At 58.6% G+C, this 17,137-nt stretch overlaps 2 protein-coding genes across 5 annotated transcripts; one reads left to right on the forward strand and one right to left on the reverse strand.

Moving 5' to 3' along the window:
- The first annotated feature begins 316 nt into the window (after positions 1 to 316).
- Positions 317 to 7,921, forward strand: HMGA1 (high mobility group AT-hook 1). Of its 4 annotated transcripts, XM_061471945.1 has the most exons (6): positions 317 to 443; positions 693 to 866; positions 4,863 to 4,968; positions 5,767 to 5,850; positions 6,238 to 6,288; positions 7,106 to 7,921. In XM_061471945.1, the coding sequence occupies exons 3-6, from the start codon at positions 4,867 to 4,869 to the stop codon at positions 7,160 to 7,162; spliced, it is 294 nt and encodes a 97-aa protein (XP_061327929.1). In that variant the 5' UTR covers positions 317 to 443; positions 693 to 866; positions 4,863 to 4,866; the 3' UTR covers positions 7,163 to 7,921. The 4 variants fall into 4 exon arrangements, with proteins under 4 accessions (XP_061327929.1, XP_061327932.1, XP_061327930.1 ...); XM_061471948.1 differs by lacking the exon at positions 317 to 443 and having other exon boundaries at positions 766 to 866; positions 5,770 to 5,850; positions 7,109 to 7,921; XM_061471946.1 differs by lacking the exon at positions 317 to 443 and having other exon boundaries at positions 767 to 866; positions 7,109 to 7,921.
- Positions 7,922 to 8,527: 606 nt separating this feature from the next.
- SMIM29 (small integral membrane protein 29) lies at positions 8,528 to 9,716 on the reverse strand. The gene is made up of 4 exons (XM_061472009.1): positions 9,543 to 9,716; positions 9,445 to 9,470; positions 9,257 to 9,362; positions 8,528 to 8,947 (listed from the first exon to the last, which is right to left on the reverse strand). Exons 1-4 carry the CDS (start codon positions 9,651 to 9,653, stop codon positions 8,885 to 8,887), a joined length of 306 nt encoding a protein of 101 aa, XP_061327993.1. The 5' UTR covers positions 9,654 to 9,716; the 3' UTR covers positions 8,528 to 8,884.
- Between the last annotated feature and the right edge of the window lie 7,421 nt (positions 9,717 to 17,137).

Genomic DNA, 17,137 nt, shown 5'->3' on the forward strand with positions numbered 1-17,137 from the left:
AGCCGGTGGGTGGCACAGCCCCTACGGAGATCCGAATCCCCCCTCAGCCTCAAACAGCGCTGCCCGCTCCGCCGGGGGCGTTCAGCACCGAGAGGTACCCGCGCCCCCCGCACGGCCCCACCAGGAGCATCCTTGAAGCATTCCCGGCTGAAGGGGAGGAGGGAGGGGGGGGGGTCGGGGTCTCCTCCATCCCCCACCCCCCCCCCGGGGGGGATCCTCCGCCTGCCCCGGGGCTCGGGGCGGGGGAGCAGCCGTCGCCCGCCCGCCACAGCCCTTTGAACGGACCTATCGGTCCCGGCCCCGCCGCCGCCCGCCCCCGGCCGTGATGCAGCCGGGCTCCTCCTCCCCCCCGCTCCGCAAGGGCTGGAAGCTCCCCTTAGCCTGGTTGCCCTTATTTAATTTCGAGTGTGATTTTGCTATTTTTAGCAGCTGGATCCTCTCCAGTAAGGCTGGGAGCTCGCTCCTTCCCCCCACCCCCCTTTCTCCCCCTTTCTCGCCCCCCCCCTCCTTTTCCCTATTTTCCTTTTTTTTTTTTTCCTCGTTCCTGCAAATGATTTTGATCCAGCTTCCTTCCTCCTGGAGCATTCCCCCCCCCCCCCCCCCTTTATTATTTATATAAATAAGAGGGGGGCCTGGCTGAGCCGTGGATGCGTGTGTGAGTCGCAGCCTCTCTCTCTGCCTTCTCCTTTCAGATCCGCATTTGCGAGCAGCAGCAGCCGCCGCCGGGAAGGGGGGGGGGGGGTTGTGTGTTTAATTCTCTTCACAACACAAGACACGCCAGGACAAAAAAAAAATAACACCCCAAAAACACCAACCCGCCCCCCAAAAACCCACCCCAAGCAGCCGGCTCCGGGATCAAGCTGACTGTGAGTGCCGGCCTTCCTCTTTCCTTTCTGCTCCGGGGGGGGGGGGGGGGGGTTTGCGGGGAGGGCCGGGGGGTGGTTGGGAGGGGAAGGGGGGAGAGCCGGGTTCTGCTCGCTCCCCCCCCCCCCCCCACTCCCCTCCGCATGCTGTGCACGATCGCCCTCGGTTTGCTTGGTATGTGCAAGGACGCGTGTGTGTGCGTGCGGCGGCCCGGCTCCGCAATGCCTCTCGCTATTATTATTGTTATTAATTATCGGTATTAATAGTGCGGTGCACCTGGCGGGGGGGACGGGGGGACAGGGCTCCCCTGCGCTCCGGTACTTTGGCTCCACTTGCGCGGTGCCGGTGATGCGCGGCCGCGGCCCCCGCCCGGGCTCGCAGCGTGCGCGGGGCCGTGCAAGGTGCGCGGGGCCGCGGCCGGTGCGTGGCGCGGGATCGGGACCGTGCGTGGGGCCGGGCGGACCGGGACACACACGGACACACACACGCGTGAGGGTCGGTGCGAAGTTGCGGTGCTGGGGGCTCACCCCCTACCCCGGGACCTTGGGGCCGCGCACCCCGCACCCAGCCCTCTTTGGCCGGGGGGGGGGGGGGGGGAGGCGGTGGAATGTGACCTAGGGCTGGCTCCACCCGGGGCTTTATTATACCCCGCAGGACAGGGGCTTCACAAAGCGTGTGATGGTGCCCTTCCTGCCTCTTTTCTTTCTCCCCCATCTCCCTCCTTCCTTTCTTTTATCACTTCCTTTTATTATGCATGCCCAGGAAGGAAGGGGGGGGGTGGGGGGGTGACTTTCCTTAATAGCAGGCCTGGGGGGGGGGCTTCAAAGCAGCCCCATGGAGGGTTTGTCTAATGAGGAGCCGCGCACATCCCTTCCCAGCCCTCGCACCCCTGCCGAACAGGCTCTTCAACTTCTGCTCTACTATTCCTTCCCCTCCTCCCTCTCCCGTCCTCCCTCTGCCAGGAGGTGCGGCCGGGATCCTTCTCCAGCTGCAATCGGGCTGGATTTCCTGGGCGTGAAGAGGTTTCTGCTTTTTTCCTTGTAAGATCTAAGCCACCGCCTGTCTCCTGCCTCTCCTGGGCTGGTTTGTTTAATCTAAGAGTAGGTGGCAGGAGCAGGAGCGGGGGATTTATGGGTTTATTTGCACAGAGCAGCGTAAGCCAGCGCGGGCGGGCTGGGGGAGGCAGGAGCAGGCCCAGGGGCAGCGGGGAGCATCGCTCCGAGGGACCAGGTTGGCTCTTTTGCAACCCAAACCATGCTTGTGCAAGAGGTGGCTGCTGAGGACGGCCCAGCTCCTGTCTCGGAGCACACAGTGGGGCTGAGGAATGAGTTCAGTGGTTCCCCATCCATAGGGATGGAGAGGGGAGGAGTTTTTCTTCCCCCAGCTCCATCGATCCGGAGGCAGATGTAGCCCCTCCACCTCCAAACCCTGCACAGATTTATCCCTCCCGGCCTCGAGGAGCCTGGCAGCCCCCTGCCCTCCTCTCCAACTGATTCCTCCCTGCGTGGAAAGGTTTCTCTCTCAGCTGCTTCCTTTCCTCCATGGCAACACTGCTGCTCCCTCCCTCCTTCCCTCCCTCCCATAGGGCTTCGATGCACCCGAGCGGGGCTGGAACTGCTTCCCGCGCTGTGTCCGGCACCATCCGCAGGCTCGGGATGCAGCCAGGGCCAGGCAGGTGCTACCGAGCTGGGGCCACCCTCGGGTGCTGGCTGGGAAGGTGCTGGGGTGGGAGTGGGGAGCATCCCCCAGCTCCATCCTCCTCCTCATCTCCCTTTACTGAAGCAGGGCATTTCAGCCCTGGAGCCCATGGGGGCAGCTTGGAGGTGGCAGATCCTTGGGTGCGCACATCCTTTCCCCAGCACCAACTGTGGCAGCAGGCTCCGGCTCTGGGACCATTCCCAGTGGGAAAGGTCCCCTCAGCATCCCCGTCTGGAGCCGCTGCGTGGGGCCGTGTCTGTCCCAGCACGGCGCGGTGGGGGCTGTACCGGGCCCATCTGTTTCCAGCTTCGGGAGAGGGTATGGCACAGCTCGGAAGCTGTGTTTCCTCTGACAAAGATTGACTTAAAAAGAGACAAACCCGTCCCAGCCCCTGCTCAAACGGCGTTTTTCTGCCCTAAATCGAAACCATCCTTCTCTCTTTCTTTTCTTGTCTAAGAGACCCCTCGAAGGGCTCCGGGCTGCTCTGAGTAATGCTTTCGGGGTGTTTACACGGCAGCGTGGTTTCTGTCTCTCTGTTGTTGTTGTTTTGCACTCGTGAGTCACTTCCAGAGGGGAGCAGGAGCTGACGCGTGGTTTCTAACACGCCTCGAAGGTCTGAGCCTGGCTCCTGGCACTGCACATCCCACCCGCGCCCGGTCCCAGCCATCCCCATGAGGCTCAGCATCCCCTGGGATGAGGAGGGGTCAGCACTCCGGCTGCCCCCTGCAGCCCTGTTCTCTCCGGTAGCGCTGTCCCAGCTGCTCTAATGCTGCCCAAATTGAAACCAGTTGCTCAGAAGCAGGGGTTATTAACCCTGTAGGCAGAGATAGGGACAGTGCCTCCGTCTTTGCATGCAGAGCATCCCCGGGGAGAGGGGGATCAGGGAGGTCGCTCCATCCGTCCCAGAGCAAAGCTGTGATTGTTCTCCCAGGTAGCTCCAAGCCCCATGCTTATGGGCAGCGAGGTGGGGCTGTTTCCATTGGGAATCATCACATCACCCCCCCCCCCCCCCCAGGCAGGTGCCCCCCTCCCTGCATGGCCACAGTCTCCCAACCAAGGAGCAGAGTGGGTGCCCTGTACTCAGGATCACCATTAAGAACCAGGGCTGTGGTAGCAATCCTGCTCCCTTCCAGCCTGGAGCCCATTCTCCCGGCTCCTGCGCTGGGAGCTGGGTGTGGATCTGGCCCCACGGCTCTGGAAGAGCAGGTTCTCCCTATGCCCCTGGGAAAGCATCGAAGTGGAGGAGGGAAGACGGAGCCTTTCCCTCTGTGGGATTTCCCTACGAGCAAGGAAAGACATCCAGCCCTTTGGAACGTTCACGGGGAAGGGGCCCAGTGTCCCTTGGACAAGGGACCGGTTTAGGGGAACCTTGTCCTTAAACCCATCTGGAGGGCAGGAGCGGGATGGGGGTGCAGTGGGGCTGGATGGGGGGAGCAGGGCTGTGGGAGCCATGTGGGGCCCTAGGGCCCCCATGGGGATGCCCAGGGGCCCTGTGCCACCATTCACCTTGTTCCAACTTGCCAGCGCTCCAGATTAAATCCGGAGCCACTTTCCTCCTTTCTGGAAAGCGAATGGGCTCTGCAGGAATGGGCAGAGCTGCTGCTCCCCAAATGCTTGCTGGGGACCCCAGGAGCTGCCATAGCAGCACTGACTGATGCAGCGAGTATTGTGCCATGGGATGCACAGCAGGGACCAAAGGCCTGTTTGCAGGAGGGACACGGGCGCAGTCGGGGTGGCTTTGCAGCGGCAGGAGGGATGGTCTTTGCCTGCTTTGTGTTTCTGGGGCACAAAAGTCCTGCACCCCAGAGTGTGGTACTGCTGAATGGGTTCAAAAATACAGGTGGGGTCCCTTCTAGGCACAGCTTTTAGTGATGCTTTTGGTTTCTCCACCACGGGCTGGTCCATGCAGGGAGAGGAGGAGGATGCAGGCAAGCCTCTGGGAAGGGATGGGTTAAGGTAGAAGCTGCTCATTTCAGCTGCATGATAATTCTGAGGCATTATTAGAGGGGGGGACCCTGGTCCTTGTCACCTCCTGCCTGTGCTGATACCCCACTGCCATCCCCGTCCCTACAGGGGGACCAGGAGGTGGCTGTGGGGGGGCGAGCATCCTTACCTGGGAGGTAGCAGGGACAGGGCATGTCCATGACTCCATGGGAGGCTCCGGCTGCCCCACTCATCCCTCTGTGCCCCCGTTGCCTGCCTGCTCCGGGGTGAGAGTGGAGGGAACAGGGTGGTCCAGCGTGGCCAAACCATCATTGACCAAGCTTCTTCCCTCTCCTGCTCCTCACCGCTGCTGGAAGGACCATGAGTGAATCCAGCGCCAAATCCAGCCAGCCCCTGGCCTCCAAGGGGGAGAAGGACGTGTCGGAGAAGAGGGGCCGGGGGCGGCCCAGGAAGAAGCCGCAGGTACGTGGGGCTCCCTGGGAGGTGGGGATGGACCCCAATGGGCAGCTCTGCCCATAGCGATGCCCTCGGGGCCGGGCACCCCCATGTTACAGGGCAGCAAGAAACATCCCCCACTTGCACCCCAAGCAGCATCCCCCGGGCAGGGATGGGGATGCCTGCAATGAGCCCCCCCCCCACACCTCCCTTTGGGCAGTTCCTCCTGCTGCTCAGAACCCTCCCAAAGGGCTTCACACCCCTTTAGCTCTGTAACACCCCATTGCTCCTGGCCAGGGAAGGGCTTGAGGCCTCCCCTTGCTCCACCCCAGCCTGAACCTGCCTTTGCAGACGAGCTAATTAAAGCCCCATTAGCAAAAGCTGCTCAGAGGGATAAGATGCTGCTGGAACCTTTACAGTGCCAACTCCTCCTCCAGTCCCCTCCCAGGGGCACGGGGGGGGCTTGGGGCACGTTTTCCTGCCTGGCAGCTTCCCTTTGCCAGGCAGCAGCATCAGCACCAAGCTGGGGTCCGGGGCTGAGGAACCAGCCGGGACCATGGGCTAAGCCACGCTGCTAATGCCGGGTGGGATGGGTCATGTACGAGCCTGGGTGAAGGACACGCAGCAGCCGGAGCTCCGATCCCGGTGCAATCAGTGCTCCCAGTACCACGTGCAAGAGCATCTCTGCTGCGGAGAATGGGGCTCCCAGCCCGGAGCATCCCAAGGTGTATCCCAGGGTATCCTGGTGCACCGGGAGCCACTCGGGGCACGCATCCCTGCCGGGGGGTCCCCATCCGCCGTGACCCCGCTCTGCTCTCCCTCCAGCAGGAGCCCAGTGAGGCCCCGACCCCCAAGAGACCCCGCGGACGGCCGAAGGGCAGTAAAAACAAGGCCACCCCCAAAGGCAGGGTAGGTGCTGGGGATGGGGGATGCTCCGGCCAAGCTCCGTTTTGAGCTCAATTACAAACAATTTGGGGCAGATCTATCGCTGTGTGTGTGTGTGTTTGGGGGGGGGGGGGGGCAGGAACTGTGGGTGTCAGGATGAGGACAGCAGCGAGGAACCTGTTTGTAAAACAGGCGACTCACATCCTGCGCCCACCCCGTGAGTCATGGTGGTGGTGGGGGGGGGTCCTGCCTGCGGGCCGGGACGTGCCATTGGGGTGATGAATCTGGCAGTCACTGGGTGGGAGGAGGAAGGGGACCCGCACCCTTCCTCCCCCCTCCAGCAGCATCCTGGGGATGAGGGACCAGCCCCAGCTTGACCAAAACGTCTCTTTTTGCCCCCGATTTGCTCAGAAAGCCGCAGTCACACCAGGGAGAAAACCTCGAGGACGACCCAAAAAGTCGGTGAGTGGGGTTTTCCCTTCCTCCTCCATGCTGGCCCTTTGTGTGTGCAGCAGCACCCCCCCACCCCGTGCATTATGGTCACCTCTAACTTTGTGTTTTCACCCCCCCCCCCCTTAGTTTACAGCCCCATGGGATGTAGCACGCACCCACAACTGCCACCCAGATAGCTGGGAGCAGGTTTCATCTCCCTTCCCCACGTGCACATCCTATTGTCCCCAGCCCTGTGCCACATCCCCATGGAGAACTGGGACACCCAGCAGCGTCCTCGTTGTGAGGCTGCTCTGCCCCACGCGAGGTTTTGCCTCTTTTCCCACTTTAATTCCTTGTGGAAGGCAAAGGGGCTGACACCAACCGGGCCTGGTTGCATCCTGGGGTCTCCTGGCCCGGTGGCACAGAACCAGGGACAGTTTTGGGGCCCCCAGGGTGGGCCCGAGCCCATCCCATGCCCAGGACACCGTGTGCTGCCGCTCCATGAAGGCAGCGGGGCCGGCGCTGACTCATGCTCACACTCGCCCTGACTCAGCACCACGTGCAGATGCTCATGGCCACCCCGGGGGGCACCTGGGGACGGGGCAGCATCACATCGGGATGTGGGGCTCCCTCCTTGCACTGAGCCCACCCGGGGGGTTGGTTCTTACCTGGGGTTTAACCTGCAATGGTCAGACCTGGAGCAAAGCAAAGGGCAGTGCCCCGGGTCAGGGGGATGCTGGTGCCTCCTTCTTTGCACAAGGGATGCGATGCATCCATGGATGACGGGGGGTGCCTGCAGCCCCTGGCCACCCCCTGCCCTCCCCGACCGCTCTCCCTCACCTCACAGCAGCAGGACGAAGAGGAGGTGAACATTTCCCAGGAGTCATCCGAGGAGGAGCAGTGAAGCCTCCGGAACCGGCGCTACCTCATTGCCTGATCGATGGTCCCGTGTCCCCGGGGGACAGGGATGGGGAGAAACCCACGGCGCGGCCCTGGCTTTGTCCTCCTCCCTCCTCCGCTCCCTCCTCACCCTCACACAACGGCAGCACTGGAAAATGGCCCAACCTGGGTGACCCCCACAGCCCCCTGCCCGTGGTGGGGGGGGGGGAGCACCTGTCCCAGTTCCCCTCTCTCCCCAGTGCTGGGTTATGGGGCAGCTCCACCGGCAAAGGGGGTGATTGGCAGAGAGCTGGGGCTGGGACCCCTTGCCTTTGCTGCCCCTCAATGCAGCGATCTCACCCATCCAAAGCAGGCGCTGGGCTTTGCCCCGGGGACCCTGCAGGGAAGGGATGAGGGGGTCAGCGAAGGCGAGACCCCCACATGGATCAGACCTTAGCCCCAACCCGCTGCTATCCCAGGCAAACCTCCCCTTGTGCTCCCCCCAGGTCCTGGGCAACTGCTCCGTGTGTGTGGGAGCAGCACCCACAGCGCTGCCGGGGCTCGGTGCCCATCCCCGGGGGTCCCAAATGGGGCCAGCTCAGGGCAGCCCCTTCCCCCTCGGTTCTGCTATAAACAGAGAATTGTTTTTTAGTACTTGTTTTGGGGTTGTTTTCCTTTCATTCACAACTACCTCTGGATATTTAAGTTCCTCTCTGCACTCACACACGTGCTGCTGCTGTGGCGGGGCATCGCTGGCTCCGTGGTTCCTTTCTCGCTGGGGGCCGGGGGGTGTTTTTGGTTTGGTTTTTCCCTTCCCCTTTGGTTTTTTTTTTTCGTTGGTTTTCATTAATTGCTGATTTTACAGCCGAGGTTTTTGTTCTGCTGCTCCCCGGGCCAGTGGCTGCGGTGGGATGGGGACTGGGATGCTCTCCCTCCGCACCGCTCCCTGCACAGCGGCTGCAGCGGGACCGGAGGTCGGCGCTGGGCGGCCCCGGTGGGGGACAATTGGGGTTCGGTTGGTTTGGTCTTTTCCTTTTGGGTTCACTGTTAACGACCTTTTGGGTTCCTCTTTGCAGTTACTTGAATAAAACATTTTATGGACGTTTGACGCCTCTGCCCTGGTCCATGCACACAGGCACGAGCGGATGCTCCGCAAGGAACCTTCTCCACAGGACCTTGATGGTGCCATCCTCCAAGGGATGGATGGGAGCTGCCAACGGGAACAGAAACAGGCAAAGCCCTGCCGCCCGCCCACCCCAAACTCCCATCTTCAGCACCTTTATACAACCAAGCCGAGTCATGATGCTGCTATGGTGGGGACACGATGCTGACCCCCAGGCTGGTCTGTGGCCTGCTGAAACCCTCCCTGCCCTATGCAGGAGGCTCTGGCCAAGTGCAGAGAAACACCTTTATTGGCTCCAGCACCGCTGCCCCACAGGCATCGTGCCCCCCGCACCCTGCAAAGGCCCACATCCGGATGCTCCCGCACCGAGTACCAGCCCCGGCCGCCCCACTGAGGACGTTCTAAGGGGCTGGCAGGGCAGCTCAAGCAAAAGAAATCAGCAGAACTTGGTGCCAAGGTGGGAGATCACCCGTTAGCATCAGCACCCATGGCCTGGGATCGCCCCCAGCAGTGCCACGCTACTCCGGGTGCATCCTGCCCTTCCCGGCAGGCAGCGGCGCCGGTGTGGATGCATTCATCCCTTGGCTCCTGTGGGCAGGATTCAGTCCCAGCTCTGCAGCAGGATCAGGCCTTCCAGTCCCCACGCAGGGGCCGGAGGGGCGCAGCCCCCCCCCAGCCGGGCACCACCTGCAACACACAGTGCTATGGGGGGGGGGACGGCCCCAGCCCCGACCCAGAGGGGCAAAGCAACCCCAGACTATGTCGGGATGGGTCGGGGGAGCCACCACAGCCCATGCCTCCCGCATGGATCATGCCCAACCCCTCGCTTAGCTCCCAGAGATGCTCCCGCAGCGCAGGCTGGCATCGTGGGCTCCCACCCGGGCCCCAAAACACCCGCGGCGCTGCTCAACGCTGTTTCCCCATGTAAAGGATGGGCACGGCACGCAGCCAAACCCAACCCCTGCAGCCCCGAACCACCGGAGCGGCTCAACCCACCCGGGCATCCTCCGCCTGCACCAGCAGCTCCTGCTCCGACTCCTGCAGCTCCTCGGCCGGGTCGTAGCTGTACATGGGCAGCAGGCGGTGCCGCAACCGGTCGAACCTGCCCGGGGCGCGGCGGCTCAGCAGGGTCCGGTCCCACGGGGCATCATCCCCCACCCGTAAGCCCGCACCCCGCCGCTCACCTCCGCTTCTTCTGGATGTACATCACCTGCGGGGAAAGGCGTCAGCGGGCTCCGGACCCACCCCGCCGCCCTCCATCCCTACCCCGACCCCCGCTCACCGCGGCCAGGACGGCGCCGAGGAGGGTGACGAGGACGAAGGGTCCCAGGACGTAGCCCACCAGCGAGTCCCCCGCCGCGCCCGGGGCCGTGGGGGCCGTGGCGTTGCTCATAGCCCAGCGCCGGCTCCTGCGCGCATCGGGACGCCCGCGTCCGGCCCCACGGCGGCGGGAGAGGGGGGGGACGGGACACGGGGGGACAACGGGGACGACTGCGGGTGGGGGTCAGCGTTAACGACCCCCGGGACACGAGGAGCCCCGCTCGATGCGGGGGGGGGAGGGGGGAAACCGGGGACACGCAACGATCTCTGCCCCCCTCCCCCACCGCATCCCCGCCCCACCTGCGCGCGCCGCGCACCCCCCGCGCCCGGAATCCACGCGGAGGCGCGTGACGGGGGGGGGCGGGGCAACGGGGGGCGGGGCCCTTGGGGCGGGGCTGGGGGGGGGGGGGAGGCAGTGGCAGAGCGCGGCCGGGAGGGGGCAGCAGAGACCGGGCTGGGGGGGGGAGGAGGAAAAGGGAGAAACGAGGGAGGAAAAGAGGAAAGAAAAGGGGAAAATGGGAAAACTGCAAACGGGGGAAAGAAGGAAAACACAAAACGGGGAAAAGGCTCTTGGGGGGGGGGGGGAAGCAACGGGTGTGCGGATGGATGCAGGATGGAGGGATGAGGGGATGGGAGGTGCAGGATGGAGGGATGAGGGGATGGGAGGTGCAGGATGGAGGGATGAGGGGATGGGAGGTGCAGGATGGAGGGATGAGGGGATGGGAGGTGCAGGATGGAGGGATGAGGGGATGGGAGGTGCAGGATGGAGGGATGAGGGGATGGGAGGTGCAGGATGGAGGGATGAGGGGATGGGAGGTGCAGGATGGAGGGATGAGGGGATGGGAGGTGCAGGATGGAGGGATGAGGGGATGGGAGGTGCACGTTGGGGGGCAGAGGGGGCGGTAGGCGCGCAGATGATGATGGATGGATGGAGCTACAGGCAGAGGGCGAGGAGACGGGGCCATGGCGGTGCCGGCGGTGTCACCCATGGCGGTGGCAGCACCCAGCCCTGATCCCGGCCGTGGGGCTAATCCGCTTTGCCCGCGCTGGGACCAGATGGCCCCACTAAGTGGGTCAGCCGCCGGGAGCGGGAGGCACTGGGGAGCAGGGAGCCAGGTTTGCTTCCTAAGAGCTAAGAACAGTGAGGTGGAAGAGAGGAGCCGGGGAAAGGCAGAGCTGGGGGGCCTGGTCCCGTTGTCCATGCTGACCCTCCCTGCCCTATGCAGTCTTCCCAAACCAGCCACAGCCGCAGCGGCCCCTGGTCCCCAACCCCATTGGTGCACAAGAGCATCACACCTGAGCGGGGCATTGCGGGATGCTCGCGGCAGCTCCTGCTGTGCTGCATCCGTCTCTTCCCGGCTAAAATAAACCCAACCACTTCTAGGAAAGTCCTTGGAGAGCGCGAGGGAGCAGACCGGGGCTCACACAACCCTTCCCCATGGCCACAGCATCTTCAAGTCCTGGGTGGCTCTTTTCTTTCCCCATCCATCGCTGCCCAGGGCATCCAGATGGGGATAAAGGGGGAGCTGAGGGATGCTCATCCCTAGGGAAACCTCCCCAGGGACGCTGAGGTCAATGGCATAACCTGGCCTGGAGATGTGACACCTTTGTGACTGGGGTGGAAGGTGGGTTTTTAGCAGACGATGAGCTAGAATAGTGACACCGGGTATTTCTGCTCCAGAACTTGCAGTGAGAGACACCAGCCCCTTCTCAGACCCCAACAGATAACCGGGGACAGCTTTGCTGAGCACTAAGCTCCATTTAAGCAGCTAAGAGCAAGCAACCGGATTTCCAGCCTGCGCATCGCTCCCGTGCTCACCCAGCCAGAGGTACCAGGGCAGGGGAAGCGCCAGCCCCGGGCCCACCAGAGGTTAACCTTGCCTTTGGCTCCATGCTGCAAATGTGAGGACATCAAGCACGAGCCAGGGGTAATAATGCAGGGCAGGAGGAGCCCGGTTGCGTTCACATCCCATAGGGGATGTGCAAATGAAGGTTAAGAGATGCATCTGCCAAACCACTTTGCAGATAAGCACCAGAGTTCCTATGGCACACTTACCCAAGCAGGCAGGGAGGGCATGAGACCCCTGAAGGGTCTGGGATACCCTTTGGGAAAGCAATCAGACAGTGGCAGAGCATTTGCGCCCCATGCATTTTTCGTGCACGCGCATGGAGCCATCACCCTCGCTGTCCCCTTGCAGCGCTCAGCCCAGCTCACGTGGTGCCAGTGGGCACTTGGCCTCTCGGAACGGACTTTGTGAGATAGACGTGAGCAGACTTGGAGCCAGGACCACTCCAGCTCCACGAGGCCCTTGGTCAGGACTAGAAGCATCCAAACAAGACTAAATGCCTTAAAACTCACGCCGGGCTCGGTGCAGGGTGCCCTCCCTGCTCAGATGAACCCACCTCAGCTTCAGGCTGTTGGTGGCATCCCTCCGGGTTTTCTTTCCCATCCCAAGCCCCTTTCTCCTTTAGTGCCCGATGTCCAAGTTCACACCTGTGGGTAACAGCACCGGGAGGAAGAGAGACCACGCGGCGAGCCGAGCTGTGTGTGAAACACTGGCACCTTTATTGGTTGGCACTGGGTTACAGCCTGCGCTTGTCAAACCTGCACCCTCCAAGCTTCAGTTTCCACTTCCTTAAGCCTCTTAAAGACAGCGACGACCTCTCCTCCCTCACACACACAGACACAGGCACCCTGGGAAAGGAACCAGCCTGCAGCCATCGACAGCTTGGAATGCACCAAGGCCTCACTGCAGAAGAGGGATGGAGGGTTTGTACCGACAGCAGAGCTGAGTGTGGAGTGGGCACTGAGGAGACACTATGGGGTCCAAAGTACATAGGTATAGCTACCCCTGCCAGCCAAGACTAACCAGGAGCAAGAGAGCACCTGCGCTATTCATAAGCTCCAACTAAGACCTGAGCCTCGAGGCAAACAAAACGTTGCTTTTTACTGAATGCATTTGACTTTGACCCATGTTCCATAAAGGAGAACAAGTCCAAGTCAGTAAGAGAGAGAAGCACCAGCTGAAACGCTACATTTCCAAAGCGCTCTTGCAGTTGTAAAGTGTTTTTGCAAACCATTTCAAACAACCACGTGTTAACATCACCAGATCCCAAACACAAAGCACTCGAGTAAGGAACAGAAGTCTGCAGCCAGAAGAATAAAGGCAAACAGATTATGGGGAATTACAAGTCCAAAACCATCCAGAATTCACAGAGAACCAAGCATTTAACTTACACCTCACTGAGAATCTCAGCCTTCTTCTATTCTAATAAACTAGCAAGTCTGGTCTCTACATCAGTTTTCCTCCTCGGAACTGATGCTTCCATGTGAAAGCCGGGCAGCAGCAGCAGCAGCACAGGAGCCCACACTGAGTTATCCCAACCACACAGGAGCAGGGAATGCTAGAAGATCACTGTCTACCTCTGCTGCTGCCACCAGGCCTGGGCACTGAATGACTTGGAAAAGTATCTGCGAGGCTTTAAGACACCAACCTTTTCCCTAAGGATCGCTCCCACCGGCGCTCCATGCATGAGGCCAGCACAGGTCAGTACCTGGATTGGTACCAAAGTCTTACCCTTGGTTGTGAAGCTGCGTTGGAACCAGCTCAGACATGAAGAGACGGTCACAGCCCCACAGCTTCCATCTCGAGGTCTCTCGGTTCCATAAAGGATGGAGAAGGCACAGCAGAGGCATCCACACCGCTGCCATCAGGGTGATCATTTATCCCACTGCTCCAACCGGCACCGGGAATGCTGCCAGGGACAGTGGGTCTGGGAAGGCCGAGCAGGAAACACAAAGTGATTGCTCCAGGTCTTCTGATGTAATAAATATCAAATAGGACACACAGAGGTTCAGCAAATGCTCTTGGACCTCCCGGGGTTCATTTCTGAGGCAATTCTAGAGCCAATTTCTCAATAATAACTTCAAAATACTCATTTTCCCACGAAAAAGGAAAAAAAAAAATCTGTATCAAGTAACACCAAAAAGAGGTTTTATAAATCTCCTAAACACATCTTCAATCCAGTTTTCCCTTTCACTCACCTACACCTCTCTCATGTACAGACCTCATGACACGACACCCAGTAAACCACTACACGTATCGACGCACCACCTTCCACCACTGAAGCCAAAAGCCCTGTCTTCATTCTAACACTAAGAAAAGTGAGGCTCACATATATATATGTATGTATGTTATAGTATCTAACTCTGAGACAAGGTGAGAGTACACCAGGAGCAAGGTCACCTGCATCCCCAGGCTGTGGTGCAGCCACTAGATGATGCTATCTTATTGAGCAGAAGAACATGGCCGGGAGGGAAGGCAGAGGCATTTAAAGGCAGGGTACCAAGTTGTCCAGCATCTTTGTAAGATAAAAGCTCTTCACACCAATAAACGACTGCAACAACTTCATTTCTTGATGCAAGTTTGGCTGAAGTGCCTGATGTATTTCAAGGAGCCAGCACCAGCTGTAGCTTCTACCCCAGGCAAGTTAAACACCCGAACCTGTCTTTCACAAGCTGCCACTTGCACTGGATGCTTTGTGCAGGGACAAACATTGCATCTGGCTCTCCGGAAAGCACAAAACATCAATTTGGGATAAACCAGCGTTTCTGAGAACAAGCAAAGGAATCTAAGTGGTTGCAACCGGGAGAGGCAAAGATTCACCCTGCGCAGCTCCACATCAGTTGCTCCCCAGAGCACCAAGCGTGCTGCAAAACGGTGACATGTTCGCTGCATGGATAAGTTGAGGCAAAGGCCCCCAAGTCCATGCTCAATTTGAGAAGGGAGCCGAGGATTCCTGACATTCCCTACCCACATTTTCAGCCACCGAACGCTTTGTGTCGGCACAAAGGAAAAAGCAACACTAGCAGATTCCGATCCCCGTTGATTTTCCAGTTTATAGAGCTTGCTTTAAGGCACATTCAAGATGACACCAAACTAAACTGCCATCGTGCTCAACAGAAATCTGGGAAGCGCACACGATGTCCAGCACCGAGTCAGAAAGCTGAACTACTGTTCCTTTCTAGCCCCCAAACTAGAACTCTTACCTTCCTCCACAGCAGTGAGACCGAAGGCCAGCATCATCATCAGAGCATTCACATCTGAAGTTTCTCATCATGTACCATAGAGAGAACCCCATTAAATCACAGCAGCCTTACTATCAAGAACCAACAGGCACTCCCAAGTACTTCTTGCAGCTTACCATACTGACCATCAGCAAGAGATGGGGGGATAAAATGGCCAGACTAACAGGCCAGATACGCTCTCCCTATTTGATCTATGAGGCAGCTTAAAAACCCAAATCACTGAAGAGCCCCTCTGTTAAAGCCCCTACTTCTATCCCCTTGTATTGGGTTTTAATTGCAGTTCCTGGCTAATAGGGTCTATCAGTAACACCAGTGTATGACTTCAGCTCTGTTTAACAGCATTAAACATGAACAAGCGAGCTCGCCATCAGAATCCTGGGAATGATCTTTTGCTACATCTGCCCTACCTGTACTGAACAGCCTCATCCTGACCCCTTCTCTTTAACAGATTTCTCTCACGATTTCAGCTGTAAAACCCCCCAGAGGGTGCATGCCTCATTCTGAGAGCCCAAAGTCATGAGCAACTAACAACTACCCTATGCAATGCCCACGGCACAGCAGCCGGTGGCTGCAGTACATCCTGCACCCTCCGGCCGTCACTGCCTCGGTCCTAAAGAGCTTTCACAGCCCAAAGTTAAACGTATCTTCAATTTGAAAAACACTAAATCTCATTTTCAGCTTGCAACGTAGCCATTAAGCCAAAGGAATGCTGTGCCAAATGATGGACCTGGTAGAGGGAAACACCAAACACTCATTTCTTCTATGGAGTCACTGCAGTTCTGAGCTTGGCCGAAGCTAACCCTCAGAGAGCACAGCCAGGGCTGCAACAAGCAGAAACAGTGTGCCGAGCTAAAGGAGGTACGAGCTTCCCCTGGCTTTGTGACAATACCAAGTTTCTCTATCACCACTAAACCATTGTCTAGAGTTCAATAATCCAGCTTTGTGAAGCGACCGAAGCACTTCACCATTACTGAATGCCAGATTCCAGGGAAATGGGGAGAAAAACCCCTCTTCTTTCACTCTTCTCTAGGCATCTCCCAGGAAAAAGTCACCTCCTGTGCCCAGCAGTGTCTTACACAGCCAGACACCAATACCATGCACAGCCACGTGCCATACCTATTAAATACCGACTAAATACTCCCCAAACATAAAATACTCGTTAAAACAAAGGTTCTCCCATCTGAAATGTGCCTTTGAAAAGCCTCAGCATGAACAAAGTCAACTTCGAAGCCCAAACCACTTCAAGACAAAGGTTGCTGTACCTCATTTTCTGCTGCATGTGATTCCTAAGCTGACATTAACCAATGCATGGAAATCCCTGTTCCACCATCCCAAAACCTTATTTGAGAGAGAATTCCTAGAGCTCAACAGGGACAATTTCAGCTCCACTAAGTTAAATCATACTTGGCACCCTTCTGCAGAGGGACATCACCAGCCTTTTGAGCTCCACACACCATTCCAGACCAGCAGAGAGGTTTGGGATCTGACAAACGCTGCTGGAGACATTTGTATCCGGGGGGTGTCCTCCTTTCCCTCATGTTCCCAGGCTGGAGCCAACAAATGCCATGTACCCACTACCCAGCTTGGTGGCTTAAGCCACCAGCTGATGTTTTCCTGCCACAGCAGCGATGCAGCGTGGTCTGTCAAACACTTCCAGTGACAGAGCAACAGATTTTAGGCACTTTGAGGTTTAAAAGATCATCCCAGTGAGTGCTGGTGCCTCAGCGCTGAGCACGCTTCTCCCATTAAGGTCCCAGATGGCCGGATGCAACTCCACTACATGAGGCTTTCTAATGCTGACAATACCAGAGTGGGGAGTGAATCAATGCTGCACTGAGCAGCAGGTTTCCCTTTCCCCCCTTACTTCATCACTCATCTTGCAACCCTGAGGTGATGCTTAGGTGCATAGAGAAATCCAGTCCTTGAGCATTTCGAGGGCCAGTAATTTTCCCCCTCTTCCTCAGCTGCAGGCAGACTTGCTTCTTGATGTATTGTGAGGTGTCCTTGTACATACCATGAACACAAAAAGCAAGGGAAACGTGATCTTAGTAAAGAAATCACCCCTAAGAAGCTGCAGAGGATGTTTTTTCATGAGACCCCAGGGGTCAGAGGTGTGCCCAAAGGTAATGAACAGCAGCCCCTCCAACAGAGACTGCGCAGCATCACCACACTTGGCCTTTACCCCAACCCAAGACAAGCATCTGAAACCTTGCAACTTGAGGGGTGACTTGGCCAAATCTGCTGCAAACTGCCTAAATAAAGCAGGGGTATTCCTCAGTTTTAGCTAAGAGCACACCAGCACCAAGATGAAAGCAATGCTGAAGGCCAAACTAAGAACACTATCCTTCAACAAGAAGCTGAGACACATTGTAATGGCTCGATGCAAGGGGTCAGGCTGGACACTATGTCATTTGAGGTAAGAATGCCATTATCTCCAACACTAGCTCAACATAGCACCAGTTTTAGCA

Source organism: Pezoporus flaviventris, unplaced genomic scaffold (genome assembly GCF_033815535.1).
Source record: "Pezoporus flaviventris isolate CSIRO_AGI_PZ_B2104156 unplaced genomic scaffold, CSIRO_AGI_Pfla_v1 ptg000069l, whole genome shotgun sequence".
Classification (NCBI taxonomy): Eukaryota; Metazoa; Chordata; class Aves; order Psittaciformes; family Psittacidae; genus Pezoporus; species Pezoporus flaviventris.

Excerpts from the sequence above, each read along its gene's own strand:
- HMGA1 (XM_061471945.1), top strand. The coding sequence starts at position 4,867 with ATGAGTGAATCCAGCGCCAAATCCAGCCAGCCCCTGGCCTCCAAGGGG. Across the intron at positions 4,969-5,766 it reads GGCCCAGGAAGAAGCCGCAG|CAGGAGCCCAGTGAGGCCCC; the intron begins GTACGTGGGGCT and ends CTCTCCCTCCAG. Across the intron at positions 6,289-7,105 it reads GAGGACGACCCAAAAAGTCG|CAGCAGGACGAAGAGGAGGT; the intron begins GTGAGTGGGGTT and ends CTCACCTCACAG.
- SMIM29 (XM_061472009.1), bottom strand. The coding sequence starts at position 9,653 with ATGAGCAACGCCACGGCCCCCACGGCCCCGGGCGCGGCGGGGGACTCG. Across the intron at positions 9,471-9,542 it reads TCGGCGCCGTCCTGGCCGCG|GTGATGTACATCCAGAAGAA; the intron begins GTGAGCGGGGGT and ends CTTTCCCCGCAG. Across the intron at positions 9,363-9,444 it reads TACATCCAGAAGAAGCGGAG|GTTCGACCGGTTGCGGCACC; the intron begins GTGAGCGGCGGG and ends CGCCCCGGGCAG.